This window comes from Lates calcarifer, linkage group LG9 (genome assembly GCF_001640805.2).
Source record: "Lates calcarifer isolate ASB-BC8 linkage group LG9, TLL_Latcal_v3, whole genome shotgun sequence".
NCBI classification, from domain to species: Eukaryota; Metazoa; Chordata; class Actinopteri; family Centropomidae; genus Lates; species Lates calcarifer.
The window spans coordinates 2,324,035-2,339,126 of NC_066841.1; the positions used below are offsets into that span (position 1 = coordinate 2,324,035).

Consider the following 15,092-nt stretch of genomic DNA (forward strand, 5'->3'; position numbering starts at 1 on the left):
CCTTTTATATTTTTAATTTTTTTTATGAATGAGAAATCGACTCTAATGTTTGATGACATGATCCACAATCATCAACACATAAACTACAACTTTGGAAAATCAAATAACATTTAACAAGAAGAGAAAGATTTAATACTTCTGCATCCATACACAAAATATTTTTGAAGCTCCTGATTGAATTTTTTTGTTCTTTTAGGCATTATTTATTCATTTAAATGCTTAAAAACTCCGCTAATCTGCTTCATCAGGATTGTGTGGCTGTGGTTTGACAGTGTGTCACCTTTTCCCACTTTAAACCAGGAATAAGAGCACAGAGAAAAACAACACAGACCAGAATCTCAGCTGAAGTAAACAAAACTTGTCTTTCCTTTTATAAATGATCAGAATCTTATTCTGTTTCTAACAGATTTTTATTTACGATGGAGTAAACATAAAGAAAAGTAATACACTAAGGATTACAGAAGAGTAAACAACAAAAGCAAGAACAGCATTAAAAATAACTAGTAGTCACTGTAATGATACAACAACATTAAAATTAGAAACTATAATGGTATTAATTTGCTAAATAAACTAAAAAAAAAAATGTGTCTCATGGCCTTAAATTGTTTGCAGATTTGTGCAGCTCCTCTGTTTCCTTTGTGCAATGCATTGTGGGACAAAAGTTCATTGCCAGCAAATGCAAAATAACCTGATTCAGTCTGATTTAAAACACACTGAGAGCTGTGTTTAGCTGCAGAGAAATCCAGGAAGTACCGAGGAGGAAGTGTAGAGACTGACAGAGGAAAGACGAAGTGGGAAAGCTGCGTTAATTCGAACTGAGGTGTATCCCCAGATTTTTGTGTTCAGTCTCCTCTCGATGTCAGTTTGCCTCTGTCTGGTTTCACTCAGACGTTCAGAGGCACAAAGTCACTTTTCACAGTTTTTAAGTCCATTTAAATGCAGCTATTTATGCACAAACACACAGCGATTGTATGGAAAGAGACACACACACACAAACCAAACACAGGCCGTCACTCAAAGCTGCACACAAAATGCCTCCAGTCAGGCAAACGGAGATCCAAAATGGCCGACAGATGTGTGCGTGTGTGTGTGTTTTGTGTTGACTGAGATGTTGGCAGCGTCCCAGTGACGGATCCATACAGACGTCAAATAAAGACTGCACTGTTCGGCTGAGGAGGGAGGCAGGCAGAGGGTACTGACGCTTTACGTTTGCACCGCAGCTCTGCCATGCCGCCATCTTGGGGCTCGACTGGAGAATTAGCTGTGGATAAGAGGAAAAACAGAAGAAACTAACAGTTAATGACAATTAAAATGAGCAAATAACAACAATTAACTCCTGCCTGGGTTTCAGACTAGCAGCACCTTCTGCTACAAGTCTGCATCTCAGCTGCAACTTGCACATGAAGGGACGAACAGCAGCTAAATAAATAAATAAAAACGTTCAAATTAATGTTTAACCCCTCCTCTCTTTTCTCCTCCTGCAGCTCTGTCCGGAGGCCTTCAGGGCCAGAGCACCTCCTCCGTCAGCTCAGAGATCAAGTCTGAGGACGAGGGGGACGAGAACCTCCTACAGGACTCGAAGCCCCTGGACCCCAAGAAGGAGGACGTCGACGGCAAGGAGTTAAAAGCTATTGAGAGGTCAAGATCTAGGTAACCCCGCCCACCCTTCAGACGTTCGCTTCCATCAAAACCCTCAGCTGGGCTGGGACGCATCTTCCCAAAACACCTCTGGGTTCAGAGACCTTCCTTGTTCCACGATAAACCTTGTAATGGAGTATTTTCGATTGCTTCTCTGACTTAAAGTAAATAAATACAGCCACATGCTCGCATACGACAAAGTAAAAATCAGCAGTTTGTGGAGAGAGAGGACACAAGGAAGGACTTTAACTCATCAGTGTTTTGGGAGCCAGCCTCTGGACTTTGATGAAGTGACCAATTGTGATGAGAAGCAGCTAAATACATGAGTTAATACAGAGACTTCTTGTACATGAAATAACTGTCCAGCCAGGGCGTCTCTCCTTTCATAACATGGCTGCTTTTGATCCTTATTAATGAAAAAAAGAGGAGATTCCTGGTGGACACACTGAAGGTCCTGGTTGATCCCAAAAGTCTCTCCATGGTCTTGAGCCTGGTTTTAACTGTTTCTCACACAAGAGAGTAGAGCCCACAGTCAATATTCTCAAAGAGGTGCCGCCTCACGGTCAGGACGGGGAAATAAACACTGATAGAAACGCTGGAAATGATCGTTAGTGAAAAAAAAGAGAGGACCAAATGGAGTTAATTCCACATTTTATGAGCACTCGATTTGAAATAACGGAAACATCAGAAGTGTCAGCTTTTGGTCCCAGTGTTGATTTCCCGTCCTGTCTGCAGCTGAGCCGCCTTCATCCCTCCAACGATAAACAGACAGTTTATCAGGTTTAGTTTTCACCTGGAGGTCGACTGAAATCAGAAACATTTGGATCCCAAACCCAGACATGATGGTGGCGGTCATGTTGATGATGTTGATAATGATGATGATGATGATGTGCTGTGGTGCAGGGTTTGGAAATGTTTTCTTCGTCTTTCTGACCTCGTGCAACACGTCTTTTTTCTGCATTTTCTCTTCTAGTCACAATCACCAGCTTTAGATAAAGGTGCTATATGCAAGTTTTTGCTATCGCTACGTAGCTAACATTAGCATTAACAGCTGTTTACTTACCAGTCTAGAAGAAAAGTTGCAAGTTCAGCATCAAATTTTTTTCCTGTCTTCAGAGGTGGAAAGCAACACCAATGTTAACTCTTGTTTTCCCTCTATTTCTATCACTTATTTTCTCCTACTGAAGTTAGCATGCTAACCAGCTAGCCCCAGCCCGTTCCATATCGTAATACCAATCTGCTCCATAGAAAATCCTGCACAGCGTAATAGTATGATTAAAACCAAATGAGTCTCCAGTGTGAGTCTCTGTTTGGGATGAAGAAATATTACATTACCACATTTTGAACACATTCAGATCTCTGCTATGATACTGCATTGTTACATAGACTGTCAACATGCTAAAATTGTGTCTCAATTTACAACTGACCATAGAATAAGTGAGAGGAGGAGGTGTTGGGCCTCAGAAACCAGCATTAACTGACTGGGTAAAGACCCATAATCCAATAGGTTTTAAAACTTCAGCTATATTTCTAAAAACAGTCTAAACTCTGATAAAAGTTTTTTTCAGCCATTTTAATCCAATAATTAAGACTAAAATTAATGTTTGCATCTCTTACACTTTGGCAACTGTAGTTCACTCTTTCTTATCTGTAGAGAAAGTCACCAAACTCCATTTAAAAAGTGGACAATTTAAGCTTGCTCTTTGTGAAACACCGCATATAATTTGTTTTTAATTTAAAGAGTCTTCAGGTGTCACTGTGTTAGCATGACGTACGAGGTGAGGTTTCATCCTCACATCCTTCCCTTCCTCCTCCTCTCCTGTCTTCATCCCCTGTGTCCTCTCTCCTCTCTCCTCTTCTTCCCCCTCATCCTCCTCGTTGGCCAATGTAGCAACAACGACGACGAGGACCTGTCTCCGGAGCAGAAGATGGAGAGAGAGAGGGAGCGGAGGATGGCCAACAACGCACGGGAGCGCCTGCGCGTCCGCGACATCAACGAGGCGTTCAAAGAGCTGGGCAGGATGGTCCAGCTGCACCTGAAGAGTGACAAACCTCAGACCAAGTTACTGATCCTGCACCAGGCCGTGGCCGTCATCCTCAGTCTGGAGCAACAAGTCCGAGGTCAGTTTCAGATACAGACACAGGACTTCTGATTTGCTACTTTTTAGCACCACTGAAAATAGATTTTTCTCTTGTCTATTTGTTGATAATGAGAAAACTGTAGGATGAAGACAGCATCATTAATTAAAAATGATAAAATAACATGTTTTACATGTTTTACAACATGAAAATATTATGCCTGCTAAAATATACAGGCTTTTGTCTCAGTCACAGCTTTCTTCGTCTTCACAAGCCCATTCTGAACAGATAACCTTTGTTGAAACTATTTAAAATTCTAGTAGAGGTTTTGAACGTTTCAAAGAACCAGCCATATTTACCACATTGAGGAAGTGTGTCTAAAATGATCCATAACAAATCTTGAATATCTCCATTTGATGGAATGATGTAGCCACTAAAAACATGGGTCTTGATTTCATGGAGGCATCACAGAGCCTTAATGAAGAGCCAGAACAGTGTCATGAAGTTTATTCAAATTTTAAACCTGTTAAAGCAAAGATTATGGTGAAGATCATGGTTCAAGAGGTTAAATTAGACTGCCAGCTCCTGTAGTGCTCCAGCAGGTCCAGAAGAGGGCAGCAGTGGCACCTGTTGATTGTGTTGAACCAGGCTGAACTTTCTGGCTTTAGTCTCACTCTTAGTGATCCAGCTGGAAGAAACACCTCTCTGAAAAAAGAAAAAGACTCAAAACACAGACAGGAAACACCAGAAACATTAGCAATAAGAAGTCTCTTCTCTTTCTTTCTCCCTCCAGAGCGAAACCTGAACCCCAAGGCAGCCTGTCTGAAGCGCCGCGAGGAGGAGAAGGTGACCGTGACGTCGGACGGGACCCCCCTCTCGCTGGCTGCCGCGCACCATGCCGCCGCCGCCATGGGCGATGGGTCGAACCCCATGGGACAAATGTAAAACGCAGCAACATCTCCTCCCCCCTGAATGGTCAGAAGATTTCACTTATAAACTAATCTGCTGTTGTACCTTTAAGTCAAAACCAAAGAATTCTGATTCAGAAACCAGTTCAGAAACTTTGATCATTTTGTAAATCCGATCAGTTGCTGTGAAATTGGAAATCACAGGCAAACAAAACATGCCTTCCATAAATAAGTTTAGGTTACTAGAAAATATGAACTTTTATACTGTCACAGTTTGGCTTCCAGTGACCCTGATTTCAGGGTCAACTGTTATCTCAAAAGATCGATAGGTTATCAACTGTCCATCAGTTGTCTGGTATCCATTGATATGTTGTTTGTGTACGTTTTAACCACTAGGATTAGAGCAGAATGACAACACAATTGGAAATCTTATTCAGTTCTTATCACAAAACCAAAATATACATTTTACCAGGGTCAAAGCATTGGTTTAGAACACAGACTTCCTGTTTGGTGTCCAACTGTTAAAATAAAAGTGCAAAAGCACCAAGAAAAACTTCACTAGAAAATAAAGGTTCGTAGATATATATATATATATTTAAGCATTGCCTCCAAAAAGTGAGAGCTCTGATTTGATTTACTTCATTTTATGAGTAGCTTTAATTTTAGGTGATTTTTATTGGTACAAACTCTAGTTATACAGATAGTAAATAAATCCTCTTTTCTCTTGTGACCTTGTGACTATAAAGTAAAGCAGATTTACATTTCACTCTTTTGTTGGTATCTTGATGTAAAAGATGCCAAATAAACAAAATCACCCCATTGTGTTGTCATTTATGCTACTGTCACTGTAATGCCAAGAAAGGGAGTTAAAACCTACACAGACAACATGTCTTGTAGATAAAAAAAAAAAAATGTCACCGATTAGTTGAATTAATTTGTAGAGAAACGTTGTTCAGTTCCTGACAGTTAAAAGTCTGGCAAAGCTGATTATACTGTGGCTGGCAAAAGAAAAAACACAGAAGCCAGAACATGAGTTAGTTTCTGTCTGGTCTGGGTACATTTTAACAACAGATTGGCAGTAAGTGTGATTTTAATGTGTGTAATGTGTGACTGTGTTTGTCGATGCTTTTTACTGGAAATGTGTCCTTTGTGTTCTTGGCCCTACAACTTTGCTTTCTCTCAACAGTCAGATTTGTATTTGTGTTTGCATGTGAGTCATGTAGCAACTTAAATGTGCTTGTTTGCTAATGTTCTGTAGTCTTGAGGTGTCAAAAGATCCTTTGATAAGGAGTGGGAGGGACTGAAGACAAAACCACTCATGGTTTCAGATCATTTCTCAACACTTTTATGACCAAAAGACCCAAATTGTTGTAGATTTATTGGTATTTGTGCCACAAGCCGGCTTCCTCGTTCTACTGTAACATAGCTGAATGCCTTAAGTATCTGTAGATTTGACTGTTAATGTAGTAAAGCTTCTTTTTTGCTAAACATGCTAATTTCTAGGAAAATAACTGTGTTTTATATTACAGTCACAGATAATGCAAGAACTTGGAAATGCTCTTTGGTGGTGCATTCACAAACTCAAACATCCAGAATGTATCGATCTGTTGTTGGAAAAAATCCACAAACTTCAGATATGTGACACAATTTTGGGCCATTTTCAGACATTTGTATCACATGACTATGGCACCAACAAATGTGGTGGACTCTTCAAATGATTTTGGAGGGTCCTTGAATGCACCAACAAGGAGTGTTTTCAAAACAATCTTTCTATCACTAGTCCAACTAAGACTGGTCCAAAGAAAGTTATCTCAAGAACTACTGTCCAGAATATCATGAAATTCACTGCTGAAAATCATTGTCACCAGAGGATAATTCCAAATTAATTGGTGGTTCTTGGCAAGGCACTCCATGAGTTTTTTTCACTTATGATAGCACAAATATAATATTTTTAGCTCTATTCTTGTTGTGGGAATGTAATAAAAACTGCAGCCACTAGGGGGCACTAGTCAGGCTTTAGAGTTAAAGTCAACCATTTTTTTTCCATGTGCATGTTTGTGTGTGCAGCGTATTAATCTCCTTACTAATCCTCCTTTCCTTTATTGTTCTCTTTGTCCCTTCTAGGTCTAAGGTGCCAGAGTTCATCAAGATGATGAGTGACCACTTCCTCTGACGGCGTTTCCATGACAACCCAGCAATCGATCAAACCCGTTGTTGCTTCAGCCTGACCAATCAGATCAGCCTCTTTCTCTCCTCTCGTCTGTCGTCTCTGATCGTCCTCTTCGCCTTTGTCTCCCTCCTCTGTCAAGAACACAAACTGCAGAGTCACATTAGTCGCTTTCGTCACTTTGCATCTCCAGCTGAAGTGAACTGGATGCTACTTTGTGGAGACGTTAAAATGGCCGCTGTAACATGGCTGCTACAAAGTGGAAGTTTGTGGGAGCTTTTCAAGCGAAGTGACAGCTATGGACAAAAGTCTTTGGAATCACATCATCCAAGAAATTCTTCTTGTACTACTTGTTTTATCAGCATTCCCAGTTTTAAAGAACAAAAGGGTTCTATATAAAAATATATATAGTATATATATATGAGAAAAGGAAAAAATGATGAAAAACTCGTTTAAAAAAAAAGTGCAACTGGATGCGGGCAATGAGGAGGCTAGGGGTTGGATAGGGTTGTTCAGAATGGAACAAAACATATCACAAAGTGTTTAAAGAGATTTTTGTTTTTGTTTTTTTTTAAAGCAACATTGCGCAGCTGTTGTTGAACGCAGCCTCAGCGCATCTCTGACTGAATGGCAATCTAACGCCACACTGTGGATGAAGCTGTGCCTGATCTCCTCTTGGATGCAAACCAGTCAGATAGATACACACGGAGAAGCAAAGCAAACACAACTTAAAAAAAGAAAGAAATAGAACAGGAACTTTCCAGGAAGTATCACCAGAAGCAGGCTGCACACTCATACATCCCCTTACAAACCACACATCCTCAAGTATAAATTAACATGAAGAAGAGATCAGGAAGTAAAATCTGTTGTGACCCTATTGATTTTCGGAGGTGCTTGGATGGCTGAGTGATCTGAACAAAAAGTTCACAAATGCTTTTTGACTTATTAAGGTTGCTAAGAAAGAGACAAGACAACAACAAGAAAAAGGGGCAACACGTTCTTCCCCCTCTGACGCATTCCCTCCTTAACATTTAGATTGTAAGTGTAAAATAAATACAAACATTTATGTTTCATGCTAATAGCCACGTTGACTTTCTTCAGACTGCAAAATTGTACAACTGAAAAGTTTTTACAAATACAGAAACCCTCAACAGTTGTTGTACCCAAATGGCCCGTGTGTATCTACTGGGAGGAAGAGAGTACTAAGAGAATCAATCAATTAATCAATCAATCAGTGAGTGACTCCAGAGGGTTTGGGGTGTTTAAATTGTTGATGGTAGAGGAATAACAGGAGAGAGACAGGGAGCAAGAATCATGCAGTAATGTAAAAGTGTACTTCTAAATGCGGCAGAAAGGCAAGGCTTTTCTTGACATCTTCATCTGAGGTTGTTGTCAAACGTTTCTAGTGCTGATGCAAAAACAATAACAAACAGAAAGCTCTAGCAAACATCCCGAATCAGAGTTCTTTGTCGGATATTCAGCAGCATCTGCAGAGCAGGCAGAGTTTGAGACTGGTGTTCAAACTGATCCTGAAATGAAATTATGACTGGGCAGATGGTTGAGAGGATGGACACATGAAAGAAAAGACAGATAGAGGGAAGAGGGCTGGACTGAGCACTGAAGTGAATTCTATTCCACATTTAGCACATTCCCTGAATCACAATCGCTCTACTTGAATCGAGTGCTCCCGATGTCCTGAAGGCCTGAAGTACAGGAGGTGGGGGGGAGTCATGGAAGGGGAAAGCAGGATTGAGATGGGCCATCATCCCAAGGAGTTGGAGGTCGAGGGAGACAAAGAAAAACAGAGAATCCAGAGGTCTAAATGGTGATGACGGTGCAGGGGAAGCAAGGGAACAATCATTGGGGTGACGGGTGTCTAATTTTTTTCTGGGGGCCAAGCAGCTGTAGTCAAAGCATTCCTGTATTGGATTCATTAGATTCCCTCATTTCCTGGTTCGGTGTCTGTCCAATCATAACTCTAAACCTCTAACCCCAACTTCAGATTTCTCCTCTGCCCCATGTACCAACCTTGATGGGGCTTTCTGATCGACACTAGGTGTTTGGCAAAATAGCGGACAAATCAAAGTCATTGTTGAGGTGACTGTTGCTGCAACTATCATCAACGTCTCAGTTCCAGTGGGATTCATGTTAGAGAAGAGGTTGGTACTGGAAAACTACATGTCAGTGTTGGACAGGAGTTGGGAGGAATGTTAGGAAGAAGTTGGTGCATAATGCTGCTCTGGTTTCAGGTTTGGGCAGCTAGATTAGTCAGGCTTGCAGATGAGCAAAAGAACAATTGGTGCTCCCATGTGAAGCAGGCCAAATGTCAGCGGACTCTGGCTCATATATGACAGCCAGATTAGGCATGGTTTTAGGGTTTCAAACTAGCAGCTTTCAGCTTCTTTGGGCCAGGGGTGGTCCCCAGAATCAAGCATTCATCATAAGTTTGGTATGAACTTAACAACCAGACATGCCTGAGGTAGACCACAATTGGGCCCAGTCCTTTTGATCATCATGGTTTGCTCAAGATGCATGAATTTTTGTTACCAATATGCTTAATTGAATCAGCTGAAACAAGATGAGTAGTATACATCTGAGAGAGGTTCAATCCAGAGGCCGAGCCAATAATATTCCCTCAGAATTTCAAAGTGTTGCCTCTTGTACTTGGACTTACCCAGTTTTCCTGCATAGATGCTCAATGATCCCTTTGAATTCTGAGTGATACAAGTTTGGGAAAGAAAGTGACAGGATCAGGACAAGGTGACAAAAGTCATGACTGCAACCAGGTAGAAACAGGACTAAATAAATCAGCACAGGATAACTTTAAGGCTAGTTGGAATACCTGCAAGAACGTCCATTGTTTTGTGGTGTCAATCTGAAAGCCCTGTTTCACATTCACCCCAATGTAAACCCTTCTCAATCTAGGCCTATGTTTAATCCCCAGTCCCAGTACTGTCTTCTCTGCTGACCCTAGCCTTATTAGCCCTGAATGAGAGTCCTAGCCCCCCTCCCCAGCCTCTCGCCCCTCCTAAGCAGTCCCACAGATGCAATTTGAACATTCACACTTCTACCAATGTGCCTTTTTAGAGTTCATATCATTCGAGTTACCAGAGGAGGAGATTTACCTGGTCTTTTAATAGGATGCAAGCTTAGGGAAACCTGTTCTTAGTCATTAGGTTCTATGCAGTCAGGTTTTTTACCAGACCTGGGAATTTAAAAAAAGCTAAAAAGGAAAAAAAAGTATTTTTTGGATAAAAAAAAACAAAAAACAAAACTGTATTTAATGTACTGTACGCTTATATGTAAGTAGACAGCGTGTTCTGGCTTTAAGCCAATGGGACAGACGCTTGATTTAGCAAAACGAGCCCCCCCCCCAGTCCCAGTCCCCCCCCCTTCCCAGTCCCCCCAAAGTCCTCCATAACCCCCCAACCTCACTTTCCTGTTCCAAGCCCCAGCCCTGTTTCCATGGTGAACAACGCGTCTCTTCTTGTATTATAGCTTATCAGCTTTTTATCAATATTTGATCGGCTTGTCCATAAGCCAATGTAGTCTTCAGTACAAAGTGTGTGGTTGTATGTTGTAAAAGATTTTCTTTTTTCTCTCTCTCTCTCTCTCTCTGTTTTTTAAGACAAATCTTTTCTCTTATTACTTTTTCTTTGTCTGTTCTGGTTTACATGTCTATTACAGAAAATGTAAAAAACAAAATAAAAACAAAAACAAAACAAAAAAATACAATACAATTCTCTATCCGACAGCATTGTTCTCTGTCGGTGGTCATTTTGACGCGGTTAAAATCTTACCCAATCAACAGGAAGGCACGGAAACTGGAAAAGAATCTATTTGAATAAATCAATCTATATATAAATGTACAAAAAATATATACAATATATAAGGAGGGTGCCGTTTTCTGTTATTTTTTTATTTTCTGTTGCAAAGGAGTGTTTGCTTGGGGAGGAATTATTTTCTCAAAGACTGAACTGGCAGAAGTTGGCGAGGCCCCTCAGTGTTATAAATTTTCAACTGACTTTGTTGTGTTCTCTGTTGTTGCCATGACAACACCCTCTTGACTAGTACGGCACCCTGCGCAGGACAAAATGGGACTGGAGTTCCATCAGCTCCATTCACTGCTATCTATCCAAGGCAACAACACACAGACGTTTGTAAATTGTATGCAACAAAATGGCAAACTTTACCATTATTTTGAAATTGTGTATGTAAAAGTTATATTTTTACATGTAGACTGTTGTTATTTTGTGTTTTAGAAATATGTTGTATTGGTTTTTTTGTTAAAAGATGAAAAAGTAAAATTCAGTGTGTGTTGAAAAAATGTGTCACATTGAAAATGTAGTGAGGTCAAAAGTTCCGAAATCTTTTTTTTTTTTTTTTTAACATTTGTTTATATCTGTGGGGAACATTTTTGAGGGTGTAAGGGAGGAATCATAAATCATAAAAGATATCTGATATTCGTTTAATTCTTCATGCCTCATGACATTACCATTTTTAATTGTATTTTTTGCAGAGAAATGTGTAAATAGTCATAAAACACTTTCTGTGGGGTTTCTGTGGGGTGAGGGCTTGCCAGTGAGAGGCGATGATGATGATGATGATGAACTTGTTTTGAGTTTTAGTGAGGTTGTATTCGTCTGGTTACAGTAGCCAGGTGCCAACTTTTAGTTTCAGTCAGTGGTGCTCAGTACTGTATGTGGTTTTGGTTGCCGAACATCTGAGGTGTAAGTCAAATTATTGTCTTTGCTTGCACCAACAATCACTCCTGTCAGAGCCAGCACGAGCCATTTTTGGGGTTTTGTGAAGGATTTCTTTTGATTTAATACAAAATAAAATAAAAAAAACATTTATGAAAAAAAATAAACCTAAAGACTAACTGTTCTGTAAAATAAATATTAATCAAAAACACAGGATACCATAACTCAAAACAATACGTAATGTTATGACAACAGCTAAACTGAGGAACCCAAAGATTGCTCGTGTTCAATTCACTTTGTCACCCTTAGTGGCTGTGGGCTGGCTCTGACTCCTGTGCATTTATTTCCCTCAAAATGGCTTGTAAATGTTGATTAAATGAAAGACCCTCAGCACCTGATTCAAGATTAATATATGAAAATTCTGTAAAGGATTGGAGTGTTGCTAATATAAAACAGCAGGTCGTCAGCAAACAATCTTATCAGCTATTTCCCCAAAAAGATATCAGATAATGTGCAAGACAGTTTCAGTCATTTCTCTTCAGTGTTTGCCATTAAAATTGAGCTTTTTGTCAAAAGGAAAAGCTGCTTTGAATTGGACCTTGGTTAAACACTAGGATTGAATCTGTCAGTGTAAGTGCTAAATGTATTTTTTAAGTAATGTTATTTTTACGATGCTTCATTTCATATTTTCTCTTTGTTGTATAATCGAGTCATCTCCCGAATTACAGTATCTTCATTTTTATGTTACCCCTGATGTTTCTATTAGCCAAAATGTTAACTTTTTTTCTTTTCCCTCCTTGTTGTACATACACACCTCATTTCTCTTTTTCAGTGACTGTGCCATGAGCTTTGTAATCTGTTACTCTGTACCAGTTTTACTGCAATAATGAGTTGAATTCAAAATGGCCACTCCTGTCCTTTGTTTTCTGAGCAATGTTAGAAACAGGATGTATTTCTTCCTAACCCCAGCTAACCCCATTTAAATGAACAAATGCATTTCAGCATACACCAGAGATGAGCACTACCTAACATCAGTAGCACAACAAATCTGAAATTAGGCACATTTACGTAATGGTAAGTTCAGATTTGTATTTTTCCACACAAACAAATTTTAAAAACATTTTACAATCATACAAATGATCAGTATGGATGTTGATGTGCCACTTCTTTTACATACAATTACCATAGTTCCTGCCAGAAGCTAAAATAAGTTAAAACTCCTCCCAGTATTTTTAGTCTTTTCTTGATCAGTATGTCTTTTCCAGTTTCATATTCATGAATCAGTACCAATTATTTATACTGAAGTATATGTCTTAATTGGGGAAAACTCCAACTCAGATTACTGAACCACACAAGTATTTGAGTTTTTATTAAGTTGTCCTGACAAAGCTGACAGTTAATAAATTGTAAAGTTCACAGGTCTGGGTCTGAGACCTGAAATGTACAAGCCAGAAATAATATCATTTTTGTGTCCTAAGCAACTCTGTTTTATGAAGTAGTATTTGAAGTTCAAATTCATTAAATGATGTGCTATCAGTGTTCAGTAAAAGCCATAGTCAACACTAATGAGTTTTACACATTTTGCATTTCAGTAAATTCTGGATTATTGGTTTATTAGTGCCATTGTTTTTCAACCAGTTATTCCATACATTCTCATCTAGAGTCAGATCAGAAGTTGGGTATCAGTTTTATCTGTGTGTGTCCAGTGGCAGAAAGGGGTCCATGATGTGTTTAGTCTAACTTAGCACAAAGACTGAAAGCAGGGGGAAACCATAAAAATAATACACCTTTCAACAACTTGAAAGCTGACTGGAATACATGTTGTATTTTGATAACTAGCAATCTAGTCACCAATCAGTCCTGTTAGTCAGCTGTGTAATTTCGACAGTAGAATTAGGACAGAGCGCAGACTGCTAAAGTCACGTCTCAATTTTTACATTTTCATTTCTACACATGTTCAATAAACAAGGTACAACATGGAAATCAAACCTTCCATTGTATTTGGGTGGTGAAAGATAACTCCAAAAAAGAACAGTAAGGTTTAATCTGGTCTTAATTTAGGGAAAAGATCATGGTTTGGCTTAAAATATAAAATAAGTACTTCACTAAGGTTAGAGGACTTTCATCGTCATGATTACAATAATTAACAGTGTTTAAGGTTGTAGAAGATGACTCAGTGACATTGGTTTCTAACCAGGAAATAAACAACAGCCACCTCCACAACAGTCTTCTGTTTTGTTCAACCCATCTATCCACTTCTTCTTCACCTGACTTCCTCTTTTGTTGCTGTTATAATCATGCAACTTGAGGTTGCCTATAAAATGTAACTATGGAGTGTAATAACCTGCTTGGACAGACAGGCTTGGGCTTGTTTTTTACCGGAAGACGCCTTTTTTTCACAAAGATGAATAAAATTTAGATTTCATTTTATAGAAATCTAAGGGTTGTAATCCATCCATTTAAGTTCTGATTGGTCAATTGCATTTCCAGCTGGCTAAAGCAGCCTTCAATGAGAACAACAACTAAACAGATCTGTGATGTGGGCAGCGATTCAGATGTTCTGGACTAGGGTATGATTCAATAATTGATAAATTATTAAAGTAGTTTCCAGCCACAGTATAAACAAGCACAACTAAATATCTGACTGAGATGACGGTGCATCATCTGCGTATTGAGTCAGTCTTTATCTCTCTGTAAGTATCGTTTGTCATTTTCAAGGACATGCCTCATTATTCAGTATTACACTCATTAAGTGAAGGTGAAAACAACGGTGGCCTTTTGCTTTCTTCTTGTTCTTTGTGATGCAATTCAGTGAAGAAAAAAATACAAAGCACCCTGTTGCCTGGGCTTTTTGCTTAAGCTTCTTTTGTCTTGTGCTCTTTTGCCATGGGGCAGACCCTATTATAAAAGCAAAATTTAAACTAAATTAATCATATATGAATTATTATTATGTTGCAGAGGCAATCGTTTTATACCAAGAATACTTAAAAGAATAAGTGGAGAAAAATGAAAGCTAGATTACTGTATGAAAACAGAGCAACTACAATAAAGTATTCGACTTTGTAAGTGTTTTGAAAATATTCAAACGTGACTGTTAAAAATAAGTTGTTACTTTATTTTATTATATTTAAAGATGTTTTATTTGAACCATGTGTTACTGAAGACGAGCCTGCGGGGTTTCCTGTGTGTGATGGGTCACGGTTAAGAGGTCACAGTGTGGGACGTCCTATTGCAGACGGCAACAGATGACGATACAAATATCAGAAAAAATAAAAACACATAACAAAAACAGTTACACTTTTTTCCCAGTGTGTGGCTGAGTGCCTCGTTTCTTTATTTCAGTGTATTTTTCAGTGCAAGTGTTTTTTTCTACATTTCCATTTTCTTAATTATTTACGGTTAATGTTGTATTCTTTTACTTTTTTTATGTTCTATAGTTATAATTGTCCTTATGGTTGCCGTTATTGTTGATGTTGTTTTGATTGCAGATCATTGGAGATGTTGGGGAACGGGTTCTTTTCGGTTTCTGTGCTGAGGGTTTTACTCTTCCTCGTACCAGCCCCAACAGTCGGCCGTTCTTTGCCTGTTGGTTCTCAT

At 39.2% G+C, this 15,092-nt stretch overlaps 1 protein-coding gene across 14 annotated transcripts in view; it reads left to right on the plus strand.

Annotated features, from left to right (window-relative positions):
- The window catches only part of LOC108901150 (transcription factor 4), a 228,928-nt gene extending 216,524 nt beyond the window's left edge, over nt 1-12,404 (plus strand). For 8 of the 14 annotated variants that reach the window (XM_051072763.1, XM_018702560.2, XM_018702561.2 and 5 more), the window contains 4 exons: nt 1,485-1,650; nt 3,530-3,759; nt 4,511-4,658; nt 6,750-12,404. In XM_051072763.1, coding sequence (XP_050928720.1) covers nt 1,485-1,650; nt 3,530-3,759; nt 4,511-4,658; nt 6,750-6,798 — 593 coding nt within the window. In that variant the 3' untranslated portion in view covers nt 6,799-12,404. Of the gene's footprint in view, nt 1-1,484; nt 1,651-3,529; nt 3,760-4,510; nt 4,693-6,749 lie in introns of all 14 variants that reach the window. The other 6 variants (XM_018702558.2, XM_018702569.2, XM_051072766.1 and 3 more) reach the window with 3 other exon arrangements.
- Nucleotides 12,405-15,092: the final 2,688 nt, after the last annotated feature.